The sequence below is a fragment of the Onthophagus taurus genome, chromosome 7 (genome assembly GCF_036711975.1).
Source record: "Onthophagus taurus isolate NC chromosome 7, IU_Otau_3.0, whole genome shotgun sequence".
In the NCBI taxonomy this organism is placed as follows: domain Eukaryota; kingdom Metazoa; phylum Arthropoda; class Insecta; order Coleoptera; family Scarabaeidae; genus Onthophagus; species Onthophagus taurus.
Genome location: NC_091972.1, coordinates 12,481,451 through 12,499,682, shown reverse-complemented (window position 1 = coordinate 12,499,682; position 18,232 = coordinate 12,481,451). Strand labels below are relative to the sequence as shown.

General features: G+C 31.8%; 1 protein-coding gene across 1 annotated transcript in view; it reads left to right on the top strand.

The window, feature by feature from the left end:
* Positions 1-10,335: 10,335 nt before the first annotated feature.
* LOC111420909 (spondin-1) overlaps positions 10,336-18,232 on the top strand; it is a 96,170-nt gene continuing 88,273 nt past the window's right edge. Inside the window, exon 1 of the mRNA XM_023053968.2 lies at positions 10,336-10,745. Within this exon, the coding sequence (XP_022909736.1) occupies positions 10,460-10,745 (286 nt within the window). The 5' untranslated portion in view covers positions 10,336-10,459. The remainder of the gene's footprint in view (positions 10,746-18,232) is intronic.

The window sequence follows — 18,232 nt, the reverse complement described above, 5'->3', positions numbered from 1 at the left end:
GCAATTATTGTTGGGTGGAATCCACAATGGTGATTTTCATGATATTAGCATTGAGTATTACATTGCTATTGTGTTGATAAATAGAAATTCTAATGGAAACGTGTGACCTTCAACAACTTCGCGACATTGAAAACCCTTGTTTTAACAGATTTTAGCATAGTCTATACAATCATGTGCTAGTTAAATTTGTTTTAGCTCCTGTAATACAACATACGAGTCTACTACGTTCGTAATTTACTTTATTGGTCCAATCGTCATTTAAATTGCTAATTTCGTGGACATGGAGTTGATGAAACGTTTCATCTCAAAGATTGTAAAGTTTCTAGTTTTATTTCTAATAAAATTGTGAAAGTGATTTATACATAATTTAGATTAATTTAAAAATTTAAATTATTTCATTGTATCATTCAAAATTGCTAAATAATTTGCTTTACAAATTTAGATAATTTCTGTTTCAATTCAATTCTTCTTGCTTTTTATAATTCGATGTTCTGTTTTATTATTGCCTTTACTATTATCTTTGTCCTTCGATTCTTTTGATTTAGAAAGTCTCCACACAATTTTAAAATTTGTTAATTTAAATCAATTTTGTTTTTAGAGAAGAATATAGTTACATAACATTATCTTTTTAAAAATCCCAACCAAGTTCTTAAAGTTTAATCAACTACAATTTAAAAAAGAAATACAATAAAAATCTTTTCCTTTTTAATTGGTGTATCATCTTACATCACGTCTATAAAGCTGTATTTTGCCCTCAGCGCCACAGATTGACCATGAGTGACACTCTATGCAGTCATTTTAATTGGCTTAACATTAGGCTCGTTTAGTCATATTAAAATGCGTTCATCTTCAAAGTGAGAACCAATTCTCTCATCTTAATGAATCATTTTAAACGTTTGACCTTATGTTAAAAAAAACTAAATAAATATTCGATTTGTGAGTTTGTGATAATTTTAAAATTAGCAAACAAGAAAAATACCATTGATTTAATACAATCGATTTCTCAATGTGACCGTTTTAAAATAGATTCTTTCGCGGAAATGAAGATTTTATGAACTTTGTAAATACCGTCCTTGTGCAAAATAGTTTTTTTTATATTACGGAATATAACCACGTTTAAAGTCTTAATTGTCGATAATTGCGCACACACGTTGGGACATAAAACTTTTGTTCGATTTCCACTTTGAATCAACTCTCTTCTCATGGTTTCTAATCCCATTTAATTTTTTCATAGGAAAACTAATTCCAAGTGTGGCGTTACGTAAGAACCATGTGTTTTTTTAATGTCAAGGATGTTATTACTTTTACAGTCGAGTGTAATTTATATAGTAGGAGTATCACAATTGATAATTATGACATCGTAGAATCAATTTTATGATTTATTTGGGATTACAAAAAAGGTAAAAAGAAATTAGAGATAGCCTCTCCTAGGCTTTGTCTGTGATTTTTAAGAAAGACATAGCCTAACTGAGGTTAATTCTGATTCTTTTTTAAACTACAATATTTTTTTTATGTGATTGTTACAGATATTGTCTCTATTAATAAATCGATTAATAGCGTTTCTTTTGTGGTATTATTTATAGGTTTGTAACAATTTCTTTTTCATACTCTATTTCCAATTTTAAATTTAATGCGATCATTAAAAAAAATATTTCTCTGTACATCCGCTAGAAAGTTTTAAAATAATTCAATAACACATAAAATATTGTAAGAACAATTTGCCCAAATTTAATTTTACCGTTAATATCAACTCTCTCTTTACGGTATCATCACTCAGTCATTCAGTATTCAGTTCACTTTACTTTGAGTTGTTGCTCCAGAAATAACTTAAAGTTGAGGTCATGGTTTTAGAACTGCATCAAATTACACATATGCAAAAGAATTTGTGGTTAATTAATTCAACACTCCTTTTCGTTCGGTTTCTCCGAGATAAATTTTCTTTTTAAGCGTTTTTTTATCAACAAAAAGATGCAATTTTTACGTAAGAATCAGGTTCTCGTTTCCACCTCTTCAAAGAAAACGCTGCCTTTATTGGAGAAAGTTATAACCTGATGATACCGCGTGGAGAGATACCTTCCTTTCCAACCTTCTTCTTTTAGTTCTTCACTCTTCTATTGAAACCACGTTTCGTTATTCCGCGAGCGTTCCATCAACTACTTAAATAACAAATTGGGGATTTTTTGTTTAATTGTTCATTAGTGTTCAAGAGAGTGGTGTGCATCTTTAAACATAAATGTTAAAATTAAAAGATATGGAGAACATCTTTTGATTTGAATTTTGTAAGTTCGATTTTTTTTAAATAAATAATTTTTTAAGAGAAGCTGTTATATAAACCGTTACTGTATAAAAATTATAAATTTTAATTAATTTTTAAATTAGACTATGAAAATTTACAGTTATTAAAAAAAATATTGAAAACGTTTTATTATTTATCTTTAGTTATTTAAATTTAAATTTCTATCACGATGATGTGAATGTTAAGATTGTGTCCGTTAAATCCACTGACCTAGTTCAAGATCTGCCAGAACGCGAAATTTATACTTCTCATTAACTGTTTTGCCTTCGTCAATATTTACTTTTACTTATTTTGCCTTTTACGCGTCGTACCGATTGCTCATGGGCGCGAAGACTTTTAGGGAAAATCCGCTTTCCTCTTTATTCTTCCGTAACACAACCGGATCCGATTTCTATCCCGATGTGTACCACGTCCCGTTATTTTCTCAAGAATTTACTCTCAATTTTTTATAAATTTAATTGAAAGATTAATTTACTGTTAGATTATTACATGGTGTTGATCGTTTAATTAAGAACAAACGTTTAATGTTTATTACAAAGTTTATTGCATTAAAAGAAAACCTAACCATATCAAAATTTATTACCATTTGTGTATTTAACTTTAGATCATAAGAAGAAATGCTAAGTACGAGGAGACAATCGAGATGGGAAACATCGTTTATTTCAATTTTATTCTTTTTGCGATAATTTTTCAAATCACCTCCGCAACAAATCAATCAGATTTTACCAACTTTACCTCAACAGAAAATATTTCTACAAAATTTATATCGAGAAAAATTCTAAATTTGTTTAATTGGGTTAAAGATCAATCACAACATGAGGAAACATTCATAGGTAAGTTTTTACAAAACATTTAAAATAACCTTCATGATTTTTCTTATTTTTTTTAAGGACGATGTCTAGGTATTGGAAAAAAACTTCGTTTCGCAATGCCATTAGTCATTTTCCTGTTAGGAGTGATAATAACCACAATGAAATTTCTTACTTTATTCACTTTAAAAGGTGTTGGGATTGGTTTAGCGATTTTAATGTTAAACGTGGGAGGATTATTTGCAAAATTAGGGGCTCTCTTTAAGCAAAATAACCATCAGCAAGAATACAAACAGCCTCAAAACGTTCATTTTCACATTCACAATAAAGAAGATGGGCAATATCACGTTGATCATTCAACAACAGGATGGGCTGATCGTGTCAGTGAAGGATTAAGTAAAACAAATAATTTCGCAGAGAAAATGGAATTAATTAATTTGTATAAACGACTTGGGTTTAATGTAGATAACTTACCTGCTTTGAGGTATTAATGATAAATTTCCTTATTAGTTATTAATTTATTTTTAGTGTAAATAATAATTTATTGTTTTATTTATTACAATGTTTAATATAAAATGTTATTATAATGTTATATTTAATTTTCTCAATATCTGTATTTTTAGTTGCCTACAAGTAGGAAGTTACAATGGATAAAAACGTATGAAAATTTAGTTCTTGTGAAACATTTCTTATAAATTTATATCTAGAGTAGATAATTGGTAGTAACAAAAGTACTTATTGGTCAAACTTTGCCAACAAGTAAGTGCTTAGAATGTCCTCCTTTGGCAGTAATTCTTTGGCACTAATTCGGTTGAGCAGTTCTTGTGTGTACTTCTCAAGAGTACACAAATTGTGTTAGGTAATTGGGCAATTAGCCCACCTGTGCCAATCTAACGATTCGAAAAAGTGTTATTTAAGTACTCCCTAGCAATAAAGCTTAAATGTGGCAGACCACATGTCAGGTCATGGATGAACAATAAGTCACGGCGTGTTTCTAATAAAACGTTATCAAGTATGGTAGTTTGATCATTTGCCAAAAAAAATCTGTGAGATGAAAACATTGCTTCTATTAAATGATTGCCAACAATACCAGCCCAGAAGTTACATGAAAAGTTGGTTGATGTCTTGATTGTCTAATCGTGTGAAGATGTTCTGCAACCTCATCGTTAAAAACCACAACTGATTGGATCATACAGTGCTGTAGAAACCAGTTATAAAATAGCATTTGCGGTCGAAAATCAACTTCACTAAGACCCTGCACTCACTGCACGTGCTCTGGGTAAAGCAGCAGTTCATGCATAACTCTCTGGGTAGTTATAATTCTCCGCAATTCTATTGAGTACGTCGTCTTCAAACCGGTATTTTGGTGCTTCTTGGAACCCCACAATCTGAAGTATTCTTATCCCTTATCCTTATCGATAATTTTAAGGCGTCTGATGCTTTCCATTATTTAATACAGTTTTCAGTGTTTCAATAACTAAGTAACTTACTGCCTACATCACTCTCAGCTTGTTAGATTCTAGTACACCTTATCAGAGAGAAGCTTTGTTACTTCAAGAGTTTAACTTAGGGCCAATATTATATCTGATTTGTATAGATAATTTAGCTCCAACCTTAAGCACTATAGAATTAATACCTATGTATTCTAAAGACATCCAGGTATACATTGGATTTGAGGGAGTAACTTAAATATATTGTAAACTCCTCTAGTTATCTTTCTATAATCTCTTCTAAATTCTATTTATTATTAAACTAAAGAAAAATACCTTAATAAAGTAATGTATTTTAATTAATTTGTTGCAACTAATACAGAGACTTTAAAGTGGTAAAGATTTATTTGTTAATTTAAAAAACTTACTTGTTTTATTGATTAAAAAAACATTTTTTTTCTAAGGTAGGCAATAAAAATATTTAAGAATACTTGAAATGAAGGTATTAGTCAACGTCTGGTATTTTATGAAGTAATTTCCATTCTAATGGAATGTAATATCCCATTCTGACCTCTCTCGAGTGGCTCTATGCATAGTTTTTGCTGTATTTAAATTGCTGATTATGCAATATATCTTTGGCTATTCGGCGGTCGGTTTTCATAAGCTAATAAATCAATTGACTACCGGTTTTTTATATAGCACGTTCATCCTGATCCAAATGCTGAAATTGAAGTTTTTTTATTCAATTTGTTAGTTAAAGTACTATTATTTATGGTGTTTCGTAGAGATATAGATAAAAAAGTCAAAATTTAATCTATTTAATTAAATAAATAATGAATAAATTTAAAACTAATATATTATTATATAATTTTTCGATCAATTGATTTCATTTTATTATAATTTTCACGTTGAAATAAAATGAATTCGATCTTTATTTAGCTCGTTCGTTTAATGGACTCACCATATATTTTAGTAATTTGGATTAGTTTCAATCTCCCGAAATTAATGATGATAGAGTGTTAACAACCGTTTAAATTTTAATTCTTGGTTTTGACCTTGTAATTAATCAATCCTTGAATTATTGTTACTCTTTCATCATTATATTTTCGACGATATATAGAACTCCATTATTTGTATTTATTAGTGTAAATATTTTTTGGTGTTTATTTCTGTTAGATTATGATCGAACTTTAACACCAAAGAGATTTGAAACATATTCTGTAAACTTTCGTAATTAATGCTGTATGGCTCACTATGTCACTTTACTGGTTTACTATAAAATGAACGTTTTCTCTTGTGGCTAATTCGCCTTGTAATATATTTACATCGTAAACAAATATTCGTTAACGTCTACATTTATCAATTATCTAACAAGCTAACGCTGCGATATTTCCATGTATTTTTCCGAGTTTCGTATATTTATTTACCTCAAACCGCAGCGCCATGTAACATTTTTTAACAAAATTGACGCAATGAGTTTTTGGTAAAACGTCAACTGTTAATTAATTAATTAATAGACATGTATGTCTTATTTCAACTGCCAAATAAAAATCTTTTGAATCTATATAATTCCCTATATCCTACTTCCTGTAGATAGCTTGTTATCTATATTATAAGATGTAATACCTAAATACAACTATACTTTTTATTGCATACTATTAACCAATCGATTCGGCGGATAATCGAATCGCCTCAACATTTTTTTCAACACCTATCTTGAAGTCATTATCATATAGCATCCGCAATCATGTGCTCTTCTTACGATGGATAATCCCGAAGGCATACTGCTGCAACCTAACTGCACAACTCGGGAAATAATCTGCCGCATCTTTCTCTGTAGTATATGTCTTTTCAAAAATGCAATAATTTTGCTCTTTGCATGTATGTTAGTTCTATGAATGTAGTAATATTCAACAATATAGTACCGACACTGAAATTTGGACATGAAAGCTTGAGAATAACAATGATGCAGCTAAATATGTGAAGTACCGAATTTCCTTTGTCATGAATTTTCCAAAATGTGATAAACATCTAATGGGGCATACACATACACCAAACGATGCTTGGAATTTAATTCCAGAAGAATTAAAATGCACTTCAACGATGTTTAGAAAAAATTGGATCCCTGGAAATACTCTAACACGATTTGTATTTTTCTCTGATGCCAACATTGGCTTTCTTAGAACTCTAAAAACGGCGGAAATTATACCAAAAGCATTTTCTATGATACGACGTGTCATACATTAAAGATTCGTTTTTTGTTCTTTTCTTCTGTTCTACTGGATAAGGTTTTATAAGATGTTCATGAATTTATTATTCTATTTTTTGGTTGCACCCAGACAATGTGGAAAGTTCTATTAGTGCTCAATTCTCTTAGAAATGTATAGCCATCTTCTGCTGTTGCATGCATCTATAATTAAAAAAAACAACATATATTATGATAGGTTTGGTCCCCATTGTGTTATGATAGATTTTTGATAATTTTGGGCTTGGTAAATTTATTGGAGCATAAAACTAATCACAAACTATTTCCACGAACTTTGTTCCATTATTTTCCAACACTTTAAGAATTATTGTGTTGTGATGTTTATCTATATCGAAATATTAGACCGTATAACTAGAAGAACCAGAAATACTAATTAATGAAGATACGAATAGTGCTATAGGTGATAACGAAGCATCTAGATCATTCCGCAAACGGGTAAAATCTGATGTTCAAACTGTAAAAAGCAACAGACACAATTTCAGAGCAAATCAAGCATATGCTATATTAAAAAGTGCAAAAAAGCGTTTACAACGCGATGAAAGTGAAATCTTTGGAGATCACGTTACAGCAAAATGTAGACATTATAATGCACAAAGAAGAAATGTAGTCCAACATTTAATTACATCAAGCTATATCGCTCATCTTCTCTTTGTTCTTCAATTCAGTTAGATTAGTGATGGAACGGATAGTAACTTTGCGAAAAGTCGGATACCGGATATTCGGTATCCCCTTCGGCCGGATATCAACAAAATGAACTTTTTTCATGCTGATTTAACTAACAAAGTTTAACTTTAACTAACAAAACGAGTTATTTCATTGGAAAGAGGACACTTTTATTGACATTTTGAGAAATTTTCATACTCCTATTCCAAGAAATCGATTTTATACGAATTATTAAAGTTTAATCGGCGAAAATTGCAAAATTCGAAAAAATTGTCGATTTTTTCAAAAATTTATTTCTCAAGAACTAAAAGTGATTTTTCAAAACGGCTTTGAGGATTAAAAAGAGGATACTTTAATTAATAATTGGTGATATTTCCACAAGGATTTTTCAAGAAATTAATTTAATAGCGAATTTTGCAAGTTATCCATGAAAATTGCAACATCGAAAATTTTATCAAAACTTCAAATATTGTTTTCTCATAAACTAAAAGTTATTTTTCAAAACAGGTTATTTCATTGGAAAGAGGACACTTTTATTAACACTTTGGGATATTTTCATACTCATATTCCAAGAAATCGATTTTGTACGAATTATTAAACATTAATCGGCGTAAATAGCAAAATTCGAAAAATTGTCGGTTATTTCAAAACTTTATTTCTCAAGAACAAAAAGTGATTTTCCAAAACGGCTTTTTGCATTAAAAAGAAGATACTTTAATTAATAATTGGTGATATTTCCACAAGGATTCTTCAAGAAATTAATTTTATAGCGAATTTTGCAAGTTATCGATGAAAATTGCAACATCGAAAATTTTATCCTACTTCAAATATTGTTTTCTCAAAAACTAAAGCTATTTTTCAAAACGAGTTGGTTCATTGGAAAGAGGACACTGTTATTAACATTTTGGGAAATTTTCATACTCATATTCCAAGAACTGGATTTTATACGAATTTTGAAAACTTAATCGGCGAAAATTGCAAGATTCGAAAAAATTGTCGATCATTTCAAAAATTTATTTCTCAAGAACTCAAAGCGATTTTTCAAAACGGCTAGTTGCATTAAAAAGAGGATACTTTAATTAATAATTGGTGATATTTCCACAAGGATCCTTTACGAAATTAATTTTATATCGAATTTTGAAAGTTATCGATGAAAATTGCAACATCGAAAATTTTATCAAAACTTCAAACATTATTTTCTCAAGAACTAAAAGTTATTTTTCAGAACGGGTTGGTTCATTGGAAAGAGGACACTTTTATTAACACTTTGGGAAATTTTCATACTCTTATTCCAAGAACTGGATTTTATACGAATTTTTAAAACTTAATCGGCGAAAATTTGCAAATTACGAAAAAATTGTCGATCATTTCAAAAATTTTTTTCTCAAGAACTGATAGTGATTTTTCAAAACGGCTTTTTGCATTAAAAAGAGCCATAGTCGGATATTTGGTAACTATCCGGTATCCGGCCGGATTTAAAAAATGCCCGGATACCACTAATTTAGATCATCATTCAAATAAAACTCCATTGCAATCACCTTTTCCAAATTCCAGTTCTATTAACATCAACCAGAAAAAAGTTCCACGCAAACCATCGCTATTTCAAATTCCACTCAAGTCATCTTCAACCTTAATTCAACAATACACATCAAATAATAATCATTAAATTAATTGTTACATAAATAACTACTTAGGTTAATGATAATTATTCCGAAAATTTTTAATTTTTGTATTTTCTAAGATTTTCTACAATAAATAATTATAACAATTACAATTTTTAACTTTACGTATTCTCGCAGCATTTCGGCTAGAGCGCAACACAGTTCAGATTCACGAGAGATAAGTTGTTTTGATATTTTAAAAGTCCACATCAAGTTAGTGTAAGAATCTCCTGTAGCTAGGTATTACAAAATAAGTAGTAACCTTTCTGACTAAATGTAGAACCTTTTAGAAATTTTGGGATCAAATCTAAAAGCTTAAATTTTAAAAGAGGCCATATTTTCTTTCTTTATTAAGATAGACCTCAGTATTAGACCTCTGATTATATTTGGTTTTAAATAGCGAAATGATCCACCTTCGATGTTTCTTCATAACAGCTGCCTGGCGCAGTCTCAAAATCGTGGCATGCTCTACGTCGGACATTACCAGAAAACGCACAAATCAATTCTTTGGACTTTTGGTGGAGACTTTAGTAACAAAAACGAGCAGAGTTAGAACATTGTAAAGTAAGGCTCTCAGACTTCCAATCGATTATTTCCATTTTGACATACACCTAGAAGCGTTTTTCATTTTCTGACAACCTTGAAACACTTTAAAAAATATCTGAATTAACTTTTTTTGTTCTTTCACCTTCGTTAAGTATCTTAGGGAGGTTCTTTATCAATTAGAACCATTTTGATTCACACCTATCAGCTTTTCCCATATTCCAAAATCTTTGAATCTTCTGGAAAGTATCTCGTGTTGATATGTTCTTGAAATGTTGACTTAACAACCACAATTATTTTCCTAATTATGTTTTTAAAAGCATGTTATATGTATAAAATCCTGTATTTACGGAAACATGTGATATGTTTGCATTAAACGAGAACAAAGAGGTATTAGCCAATTGAAAACAAATCTCAATATTTCTATATATTTCAAATTTAATTAACAGTCTCTAAAAAAACTTTAAATACTTTTTTATCCTATTCAACTAACGGGATTAATTAGTCCCTTCGACATGATTGCGCCTAGATCTCCCCGTACACCCCTAATATATCTATCCACCTACAACATAGGCGCGTTGGGTTGGGTTGGTGTAAAGGATGTCCGTCGCGACGCCTCTCGTCTCTTGCGGGCGATGCGCACGACGCGCGGCGCCGAAAGTGCAGAACGCGTAACAACACGACCACCACCACGACGCCAACGACGACGACGACGACGTCGGTTCTCGCGGGCAAAAACTGCCGAGTGTAGTCAGTATTCGAAGGGCCGCGCACCAGTTTCAGTCGACGAAATGGACCGGTTTCGGCACCACCGGCCTCTTTTCAAGACGTGTTTGTGCGTCCTGCTGCTGTGCTTCGCTACGACAACGTTTTCTTCAGCTCTTGACGTCGACAATGCCACAAGGAATGGCAAGAAATTGTTGTCATCAGACGGCGGTTCTGAAGTTCTTTCTGAGGGATGTCAACCAGATAAGCTTACCGTTTATAAAGTCATCTTGCATACGTTTTGGTCCAGGGACAAATTTCCGAAACATTTTCCAGATTGGAGACCAACAGCTCAATGGTCTAAAGTTATTGGTGAGTTATGGGTTTTTTTTTAAATTTGGTTTATGGGTTATTTAGCTTCTACGGGAATACCAGAAATTTAAAGTTTTGGGATTGAGGGTTCTCTTGAGTATCCTGAAGGGAAAATTGTATATAGATTTATGATCAGCAAAGGGATAATAACTTGGGGTTTATGAATTTGCGCTCGGGAGTAATAAAGACATATTTTCTAGGAGGTTTTATAGTTTTGTGTTACCATAGATTTTCTGACATCGTTTTTAAGATATTATTTCCGTTTATCTCAATTTGATAAATAGATCAGATCTTATCTCATCTACAAGGCAGTCTGCACTTTTCAAGTAACAAATCAAGTAATTTTGAGCTACTTTGAGCCAGTTCATCTTGGAATAAATTCTCATTTTGTCAAAGTTCTTAGATTCAAGATTTATAATTATAAAACGTCTAAGACTTTGTTAAGAACTTTGATTTAAACTTATCCTAGATGATATTTTTAATTAAATCATTAGTGAACAAATATATTATATAATTATTTAATAAAAGAATATTGACTGACATAAATGTAATTAGTTCATGTGTAATTAACTGCTTTAAACAATTTAATCAGTTTTATAATATAGACTGTCAATATGTGACTTCAATTTATTATTACATTTCGTACTCATATTTACATTAATTGAAAATCATATTTGGTAATTAACAATCGCAAACATTGTAATGTTTTAAATAATAATGAACAATATAGGAGAGATTTCTTTTAGTTTGAATGACTAAAGGCAAAGTTCCTTAATGAAGAATATAATAAGATGAGATGTTTCTACTGAGCTTTTTAATAAAACGACGTCTGACGACTTTTTTAATTTTATACCTCCGAAATGGTCGGAATTCTCTTCGCTATTTCCGCACGCTCTTCTTGTAGCCATTGGAATCTTTCCGCCTTTTATGAAATCGTTCTCTCCGGGGGTAAGTTAAATTACTTACTCCTGCAAGGGAAAAAAGTTCTACTGGGACAGTCTAAATGTTTTCGCGGACTCGGAATTTTATAATTGAAAATCTTTCAATTAAATTTAATTTATTTGGATTTCGAAGACCTACCTATCTTTCTAAAGTTAAAGTACCTTTTATAATCTTAGTATTTAAGATTCCGTTCAATTAATTTCATCGTCAATAAAAAAAAAAAACGTTCTCTTTGCTCTCTCGAGATTGTGAGTTAGGTGAAAATGATCGATGTGTTGGCGCATCCCTTGAATAACAAAATTTAAAAGTTTCTTATTTATGTGAGCCGTGTTTTCGAAAGGTTCGTTCGATACACAGAGAGAAACGTGAACGGCAGGAACGGAAAACAAGTAAACTTTGAACGAAAGGCGAAAAGGGATGGAAGGCCAGATACCTTTAGCCCGGATCTAGGCTCCTTTAAAACTTTGACAAAGTGATTACTTGGACGGAGGAGCTGCTGCCCTTAATCCACGGACAAGTGTTCCTTTCACGGATTTATCCGAGAGTCTATCCACGATGAAGAGAAGCAAAAAAATACTAAACGGACTCTCAGAACGTGGATGAAATTTTTTATGTAAAATCTCCTTTCGCTGAAAATTTCGTTAGCAAATGTCACCCGGTCGTAAACTCGAATTTTAACGATCGCTCGCGTAAAAATTTCGCGTAACTCGGTAAATTAAGTACGAGTATAAATTCGGGAGTAATACGCTGGACGACAATTTATCATCCTCCCCGCCTCCTCTACCAGCAACCACCACCAACTCTCTCTGCATCTATTTCGGTCGGGATGCTCGCTGACATAACTGAAATTTATCATATTTATCGTGAATTCAAACGGGTGTACAAAGGGACCTGTAAAACATTCATGCGCCATTTCCATATCAAACGTAGACGACGAAATTCTTTGCCTTTTCAGCTCTTCTGTTACAAAGGTAAGACTTAAATTCCAACAAAGACGTTTTATTTTATCTTTTTCAAAACTCACTTAAGGATAGAACATAGAACATTGTTCGCAATATTATAAAGCAACCAACTAAATCACTTCCGAATGGCATCATAGGCAAATTAAATTCGTTAAATGTTTCAGTTTTTGCTATAGCAATAAAGATTACGACGATTAGGATAATATAAGGCTTTATTAGCAACTACACTAAGCAGAAAATTTATTTTGTGACAAGTTCAAGTTATTTTTAGTTACATTCAGATCAACCTTAATTTGCCTTGTTATATACATAGCTTTTTAACAGCTTTGCATAGCTTTTGATTTGATTAGCTTAAATTAAAAGATTTGGCACATTATCTGGATTACCCAAAAAACTCTAAAATTTTAGCATGAGTTAACGTAGCCACGTAGTATTTCGAAGAGATTTTCTATTGCCTAAATAAGATTTAGTGGTGATGTTGCTAACTCTAGCCTATAACGCAACTGAATGGCAATTGTGGGTATTTAGCAGACCGCGAAGCTAGAATAGTATCCCCCTCTCTTATTTTTCTCAGCCGGAATCTCCTATTCGAGGATCGTGCTTTCATGAGCATTTCTGCATTCATCCCTATTCTCAGCCACCTTGAATGTGCGTGCCAGACTTTGTCCTTTGAAGTTTGTGATTAAGATAATATAGGGCTTTATTAGCAACTACACTAAGCAGAAAATTTATTTTGTTACAAGTTCAAGTTATTTTTAGTTACATAGGTATTCAGATCAACCTCAATTTGTCTTATTATATACATAGCTTTTTAACAGCTTTACATAGCTTTTGATTTGATTAGCTTAAATTAAAAGATTTAGCACATTATCTGGATTACTCAAAAAAAATCTGAAATTTTAGCATGAGTTAACGTAGCCACGTAGTATTTCGAAGATTTTCTATTGCCTAAATAAGGTTTAGTGGTGATGTTGCTAACTCTAACCTGTAACGCAACTGAATGGCAATTGTGGGTATTTAGCAGACCGCGAAGCTAGAACAGTATCCCCCTTTCTTCTTTTTCTCAGCCGGAATCTCCTATTCGAGGATCGTGCTTTCATGAGCATTTCTGCATTCATCCCTATTCTCAGCCACCTTGAATGTGCGTGCCAGACTTTGTCCTTTGATGTTTGTGATTAGGATAATATAGGGCTTTATTAGCAACTACACTAAGCAGAAAATTGATTTCGTTACAAGTTCAAGTTATTTTTAGTTACATAGGTATTCAGATCAACCTCAATTTGCCTTATTATATATATATATATATATATATATATATATATATACTATACTCAGCCAGAATCTCCTATTCGAGGATCGTGCTTTCATGAGTTGCTCTCTAGAGCATTTCGGCATTCATCCCTTTGATTTGTCTGTGTCCACGGAATTCTTAGCACTCTACGCCAGCAAAACATCTCCACTGCATCGATTTTCTTTTTGACCGTTGTTTTTAACGACTGGCACTCTGATGCATATAAAAAGATAGAGAGGACCAGCATCTTTTTCGTTGTTAAAGAAATTGCATGATTTCTCTGCTGGAGTCTCCTTCGTTAGAGATTAATGAGCCTAAGTATATGAACGTATTGACTGTATTGATATTTCCATGAAGAAACCTTGAAAATATATAAATCTAGTATTGTATCAAAATTTTTCAATAACTCTTAATGATCTTTAGGATTTCATTTCTCATTTTCCTCTTGAAAAAGTTTTAAGAGATTAATACATCGTATTAGGCCAACAGATTTTAAAATACAGAGATAATTTTAAAAATTTGGATTCAAATTTCAAAATTAGTGAGTAAGTATCAGATTGAAGTTATCAAAATTGGTGTTTATCAGTGGTATAGGTACAATTTAAAAATAATATCGTTATGGACAGGAAATGAAACGAATTTCCATTTTCTATTTTATTTATTTATTTTATTGTATAACAACGGAAATGACTCAGAGCGTTGTGCCTCATATCACCAAAATAAAATTGAAAAATATTATTTATTGTAAACATAGAATGTACAAATATAAAAATATTGAAGGTAACTTAAACAAAGGTTGTGTTTTAGCAGGATAAAAGAGTTAACCTATACCTTTAAATTGTAATTGCAGGGAGTAGGCAACAAACTATTATTGCAGACTGCAAACCATAGCGCCATTGATGATTGCAGACTCCAAACTGTAACAGCAGACTACAAACTCTCTAGCTTTAGGTTGCATATTATAGTTGCACAACCTACACACGACGTATTGCATGCAATAGCTTCAGCCTATCATACACGAATCACACCTGTAGACTGCATACTGAAACTGTATGCTCATATATGTATAAATATAGCTGGAAACTATAGCTGCAGACTGAATACTGCTGTTTATATCTATAGATAACATACTGTGAAATATAGCTGCAGAGTACATATAAATACATATTGTATACTATAGGTGCAAATGAAATACTGGAAGGTTTAGCTATAGACAGTATTTTCTAAACCATACTTCGCAGCTATCATTATACCTGCAGAATGATGATTACAAGTCATAGCTTCATGACATATAGCAGGTTGATGATTGGGTACTAAAGTTTCAATATGCACATCATAGCTTTAGATTAATACTGCAGATTATAACTGTAAGAAGCATGTTACAAACCATATCTGCTGATGAGCTGAATACTACATAATACACCTTCTTATTGTAGATTGCAATTAGATTACTACCAACAATTAGACCAAAATCGAGAGTTATAAATTAGAGACGGCAAGTCATAGTTACTTTAGTGAGAGCCACTTTGGTTTATCCATAACAACATCTCTTCTTTAGCAATAACTGGCGAACCTAATATACCCAATCTGTTCACACTTCTCTAACTTGTCAGGTCAACTTGTCAGAATCCACAATCTTTCATCGAATGTGCAAGCCTTTCTAATACTACCTTGCTGATAGTCTTCTAAACCCTATTTTTAGCCTCATAGTAACCTAAGTCAATTCTGCAAACGATTCAGCTACCTCAAAAGTGATGATTCACGGAGGACTGCCATCCAAAAAACTTAAGTTAAAAACTAAAGAAGTTAAGGCTTAGCTGTAGAATATTGCAACAAAAAAAAAAGAATTTTTGATCGATGTTTCTTAATGTCTCATTTGTAATTCCAAAAGTAGTAGCAAAAGGTGATTTCAATTTTATTTATGTCTTTTATTGTTATTATTATTATGACATAGGTCTGATTGATCAGCAGTTCAAGAGCTCTGAAATCATATGAGCACAGGTTTGAGTTGGGTTGGATTCAATTTTGAAACGTTGCAACTACAAATATGTTGATCATTTTAAACCAACAATTCTTAAATGATATTCTCAAGAGTAGATTTCAGCTATGGAACAAGTTTCCTCCAGAATATGTAGTATCTCTTATAACATCGATTATTTTATACAGGGTCATCCACGACGACCGTGCATTAGAACTTTACAGGGTTCTGGCCAATACAAAAATTTTAAAATTCAGATTTAAGTATTATTAATTGCGTTCTCTTCGACTAAAATATTTTCAGATTTCTAGCACTTCCGGTTATAAGGGAAGTCGCAACCTACTTTATTTTTTTAAATGGAACACCTATTTATTTTTACATATTTGGATTTGTCTGTTTTCAAGATTTATGAATAACTTTACTTTTTGCAATTTGATTCGACCATTCTCGAGTTATTCGAATTTTTTTAGAAAAATCTTCTCCAGCAGACATTTGTTCAAAAAATCAGAGAACACTCGATTTTTGGGATATTAGTTTAGGATTCAGAAAATGCATAAGCAACATGATGGAGTATGTTTTGGTGCCGAGTACGGCTGTCTAGAACGTTTGGTCTCTTTACTACGGCACGTTAACTTTTCGAAATTTGGAAATACGATAACTTCATTTTTTTAAATGGCACCCCCCATATTTTATTACTTACAATTAGTCGTCTTCGGTGTCTCATTTTACATCTTTTATATCCGATATGTCCTATACCTAACATTTATAGTTTGGGAAATAATTAGGGTTTTTTGAAAAATGCACACATATCATATCGATATTTAACCTAGTGTGTCATGAATACCTAGTACGACCTAGTGTATAACCGTATGAACTGGCCTTTTGAAAATTTGCAGTGTTGCTGCATTTTGCTGTGTTTGATACCAGCTTTTTACTAAGATATTTTCAGGTTCCGGGTGCTTGCGGTTACACCGGAAGAGCTGACAATTTTCATATTTCAAATGGAACACCCTGTATTTGATTACATTTTTGAAATTTTTGTTCAATTTTAGGCCACTTCTATGTTGCAGCCGACACGTACGCGCAATAATTTGGTTGCACTCTCCATAAATTATTATCAAATTCAAATAATCCTCATTACTAAATTCCAAACGTGGTATTTCTTGAGAACAGATCACTACAAAAGGTAACATTGTAGTTGACATTTTTGATTGAAAAATGTTATAAAACTCAGGGTGTTCCATTTGAAATATGAAAATTGTCACCTCTTCCGGTGTAACCACAAGTACCCGGAACCTGAAAATACTTTCATTAAAAAGCTGGCATCAAACATCACAACAAATCTGCAAATTTTCAAACCTTCACTTCATTCGGTTATTTACTAGGTCGCACTAGGTATTCATGACACACTAGGTAAAATATCGATATTTGTGTGCATTTTTCAAAAAACTCTAATTATTTCCCAAATTATAAATAAAGGTATATGGCATAAGGACATATGGGATATAAAAGATGTAAAATGAGATACCGAAGACGACTAAATAATAAAATATGGGGGGTGCCATTTAAAGAAATAAAGTTATGGTACTTCCAAGTTTCGAAAATGTAACGTGCCATAGTAAAGTGACCAAACGTTCTAGACAGCCATACTCGGCACCAAAACGTACTCCATCATGTTGCTTAAGCATGTTCTGAATCCTAAATTAATATCCCAAAAATCAAGTGTTCTCTGATTTTTTGAACAAATGTCTACTGGAGTAGATTTTTCTAGAAAAATTCGAATAACTAGAGAACGGCCAAATCAAATTGCAAAAAGTAAAGTCATTCATAAACTTTGAAAACAGACAAATCCAAATATGTAAAAATATACAGGGTGTTCCATTTAAAAAAATAAAGTAGGTGGCGACTTCCGGTATAACCGGAAGTGTTAGATATCTGAAAATATTTTAGTCGAAGAGAACGCAATTGATAATACTTAAATCTGAATTTTCAAATTTTTATTTTGGCCAGAATCCTGTAAAGTTCTAATGGACGGTCGTCGTGGATGACCCTGTATATAATTTATCCATTTGGATGCAGAACTTATGGTTGTAATTAAAAGATACCAGAACTTAGAATTGATGAATAAGTTGCATGCCACAATAAAGTTAATCCACCACCAATGCACATAATTATGTATAAATGCAATAAACACATATATATTTGTTATTATTATTGGTGGAGTATTATAATATTGATATTACACCACTTGATAATTTGATTAAATCGGTACCAAGTTTATTGAACTTTTGAGTGATACAAACTCAACGAAAAA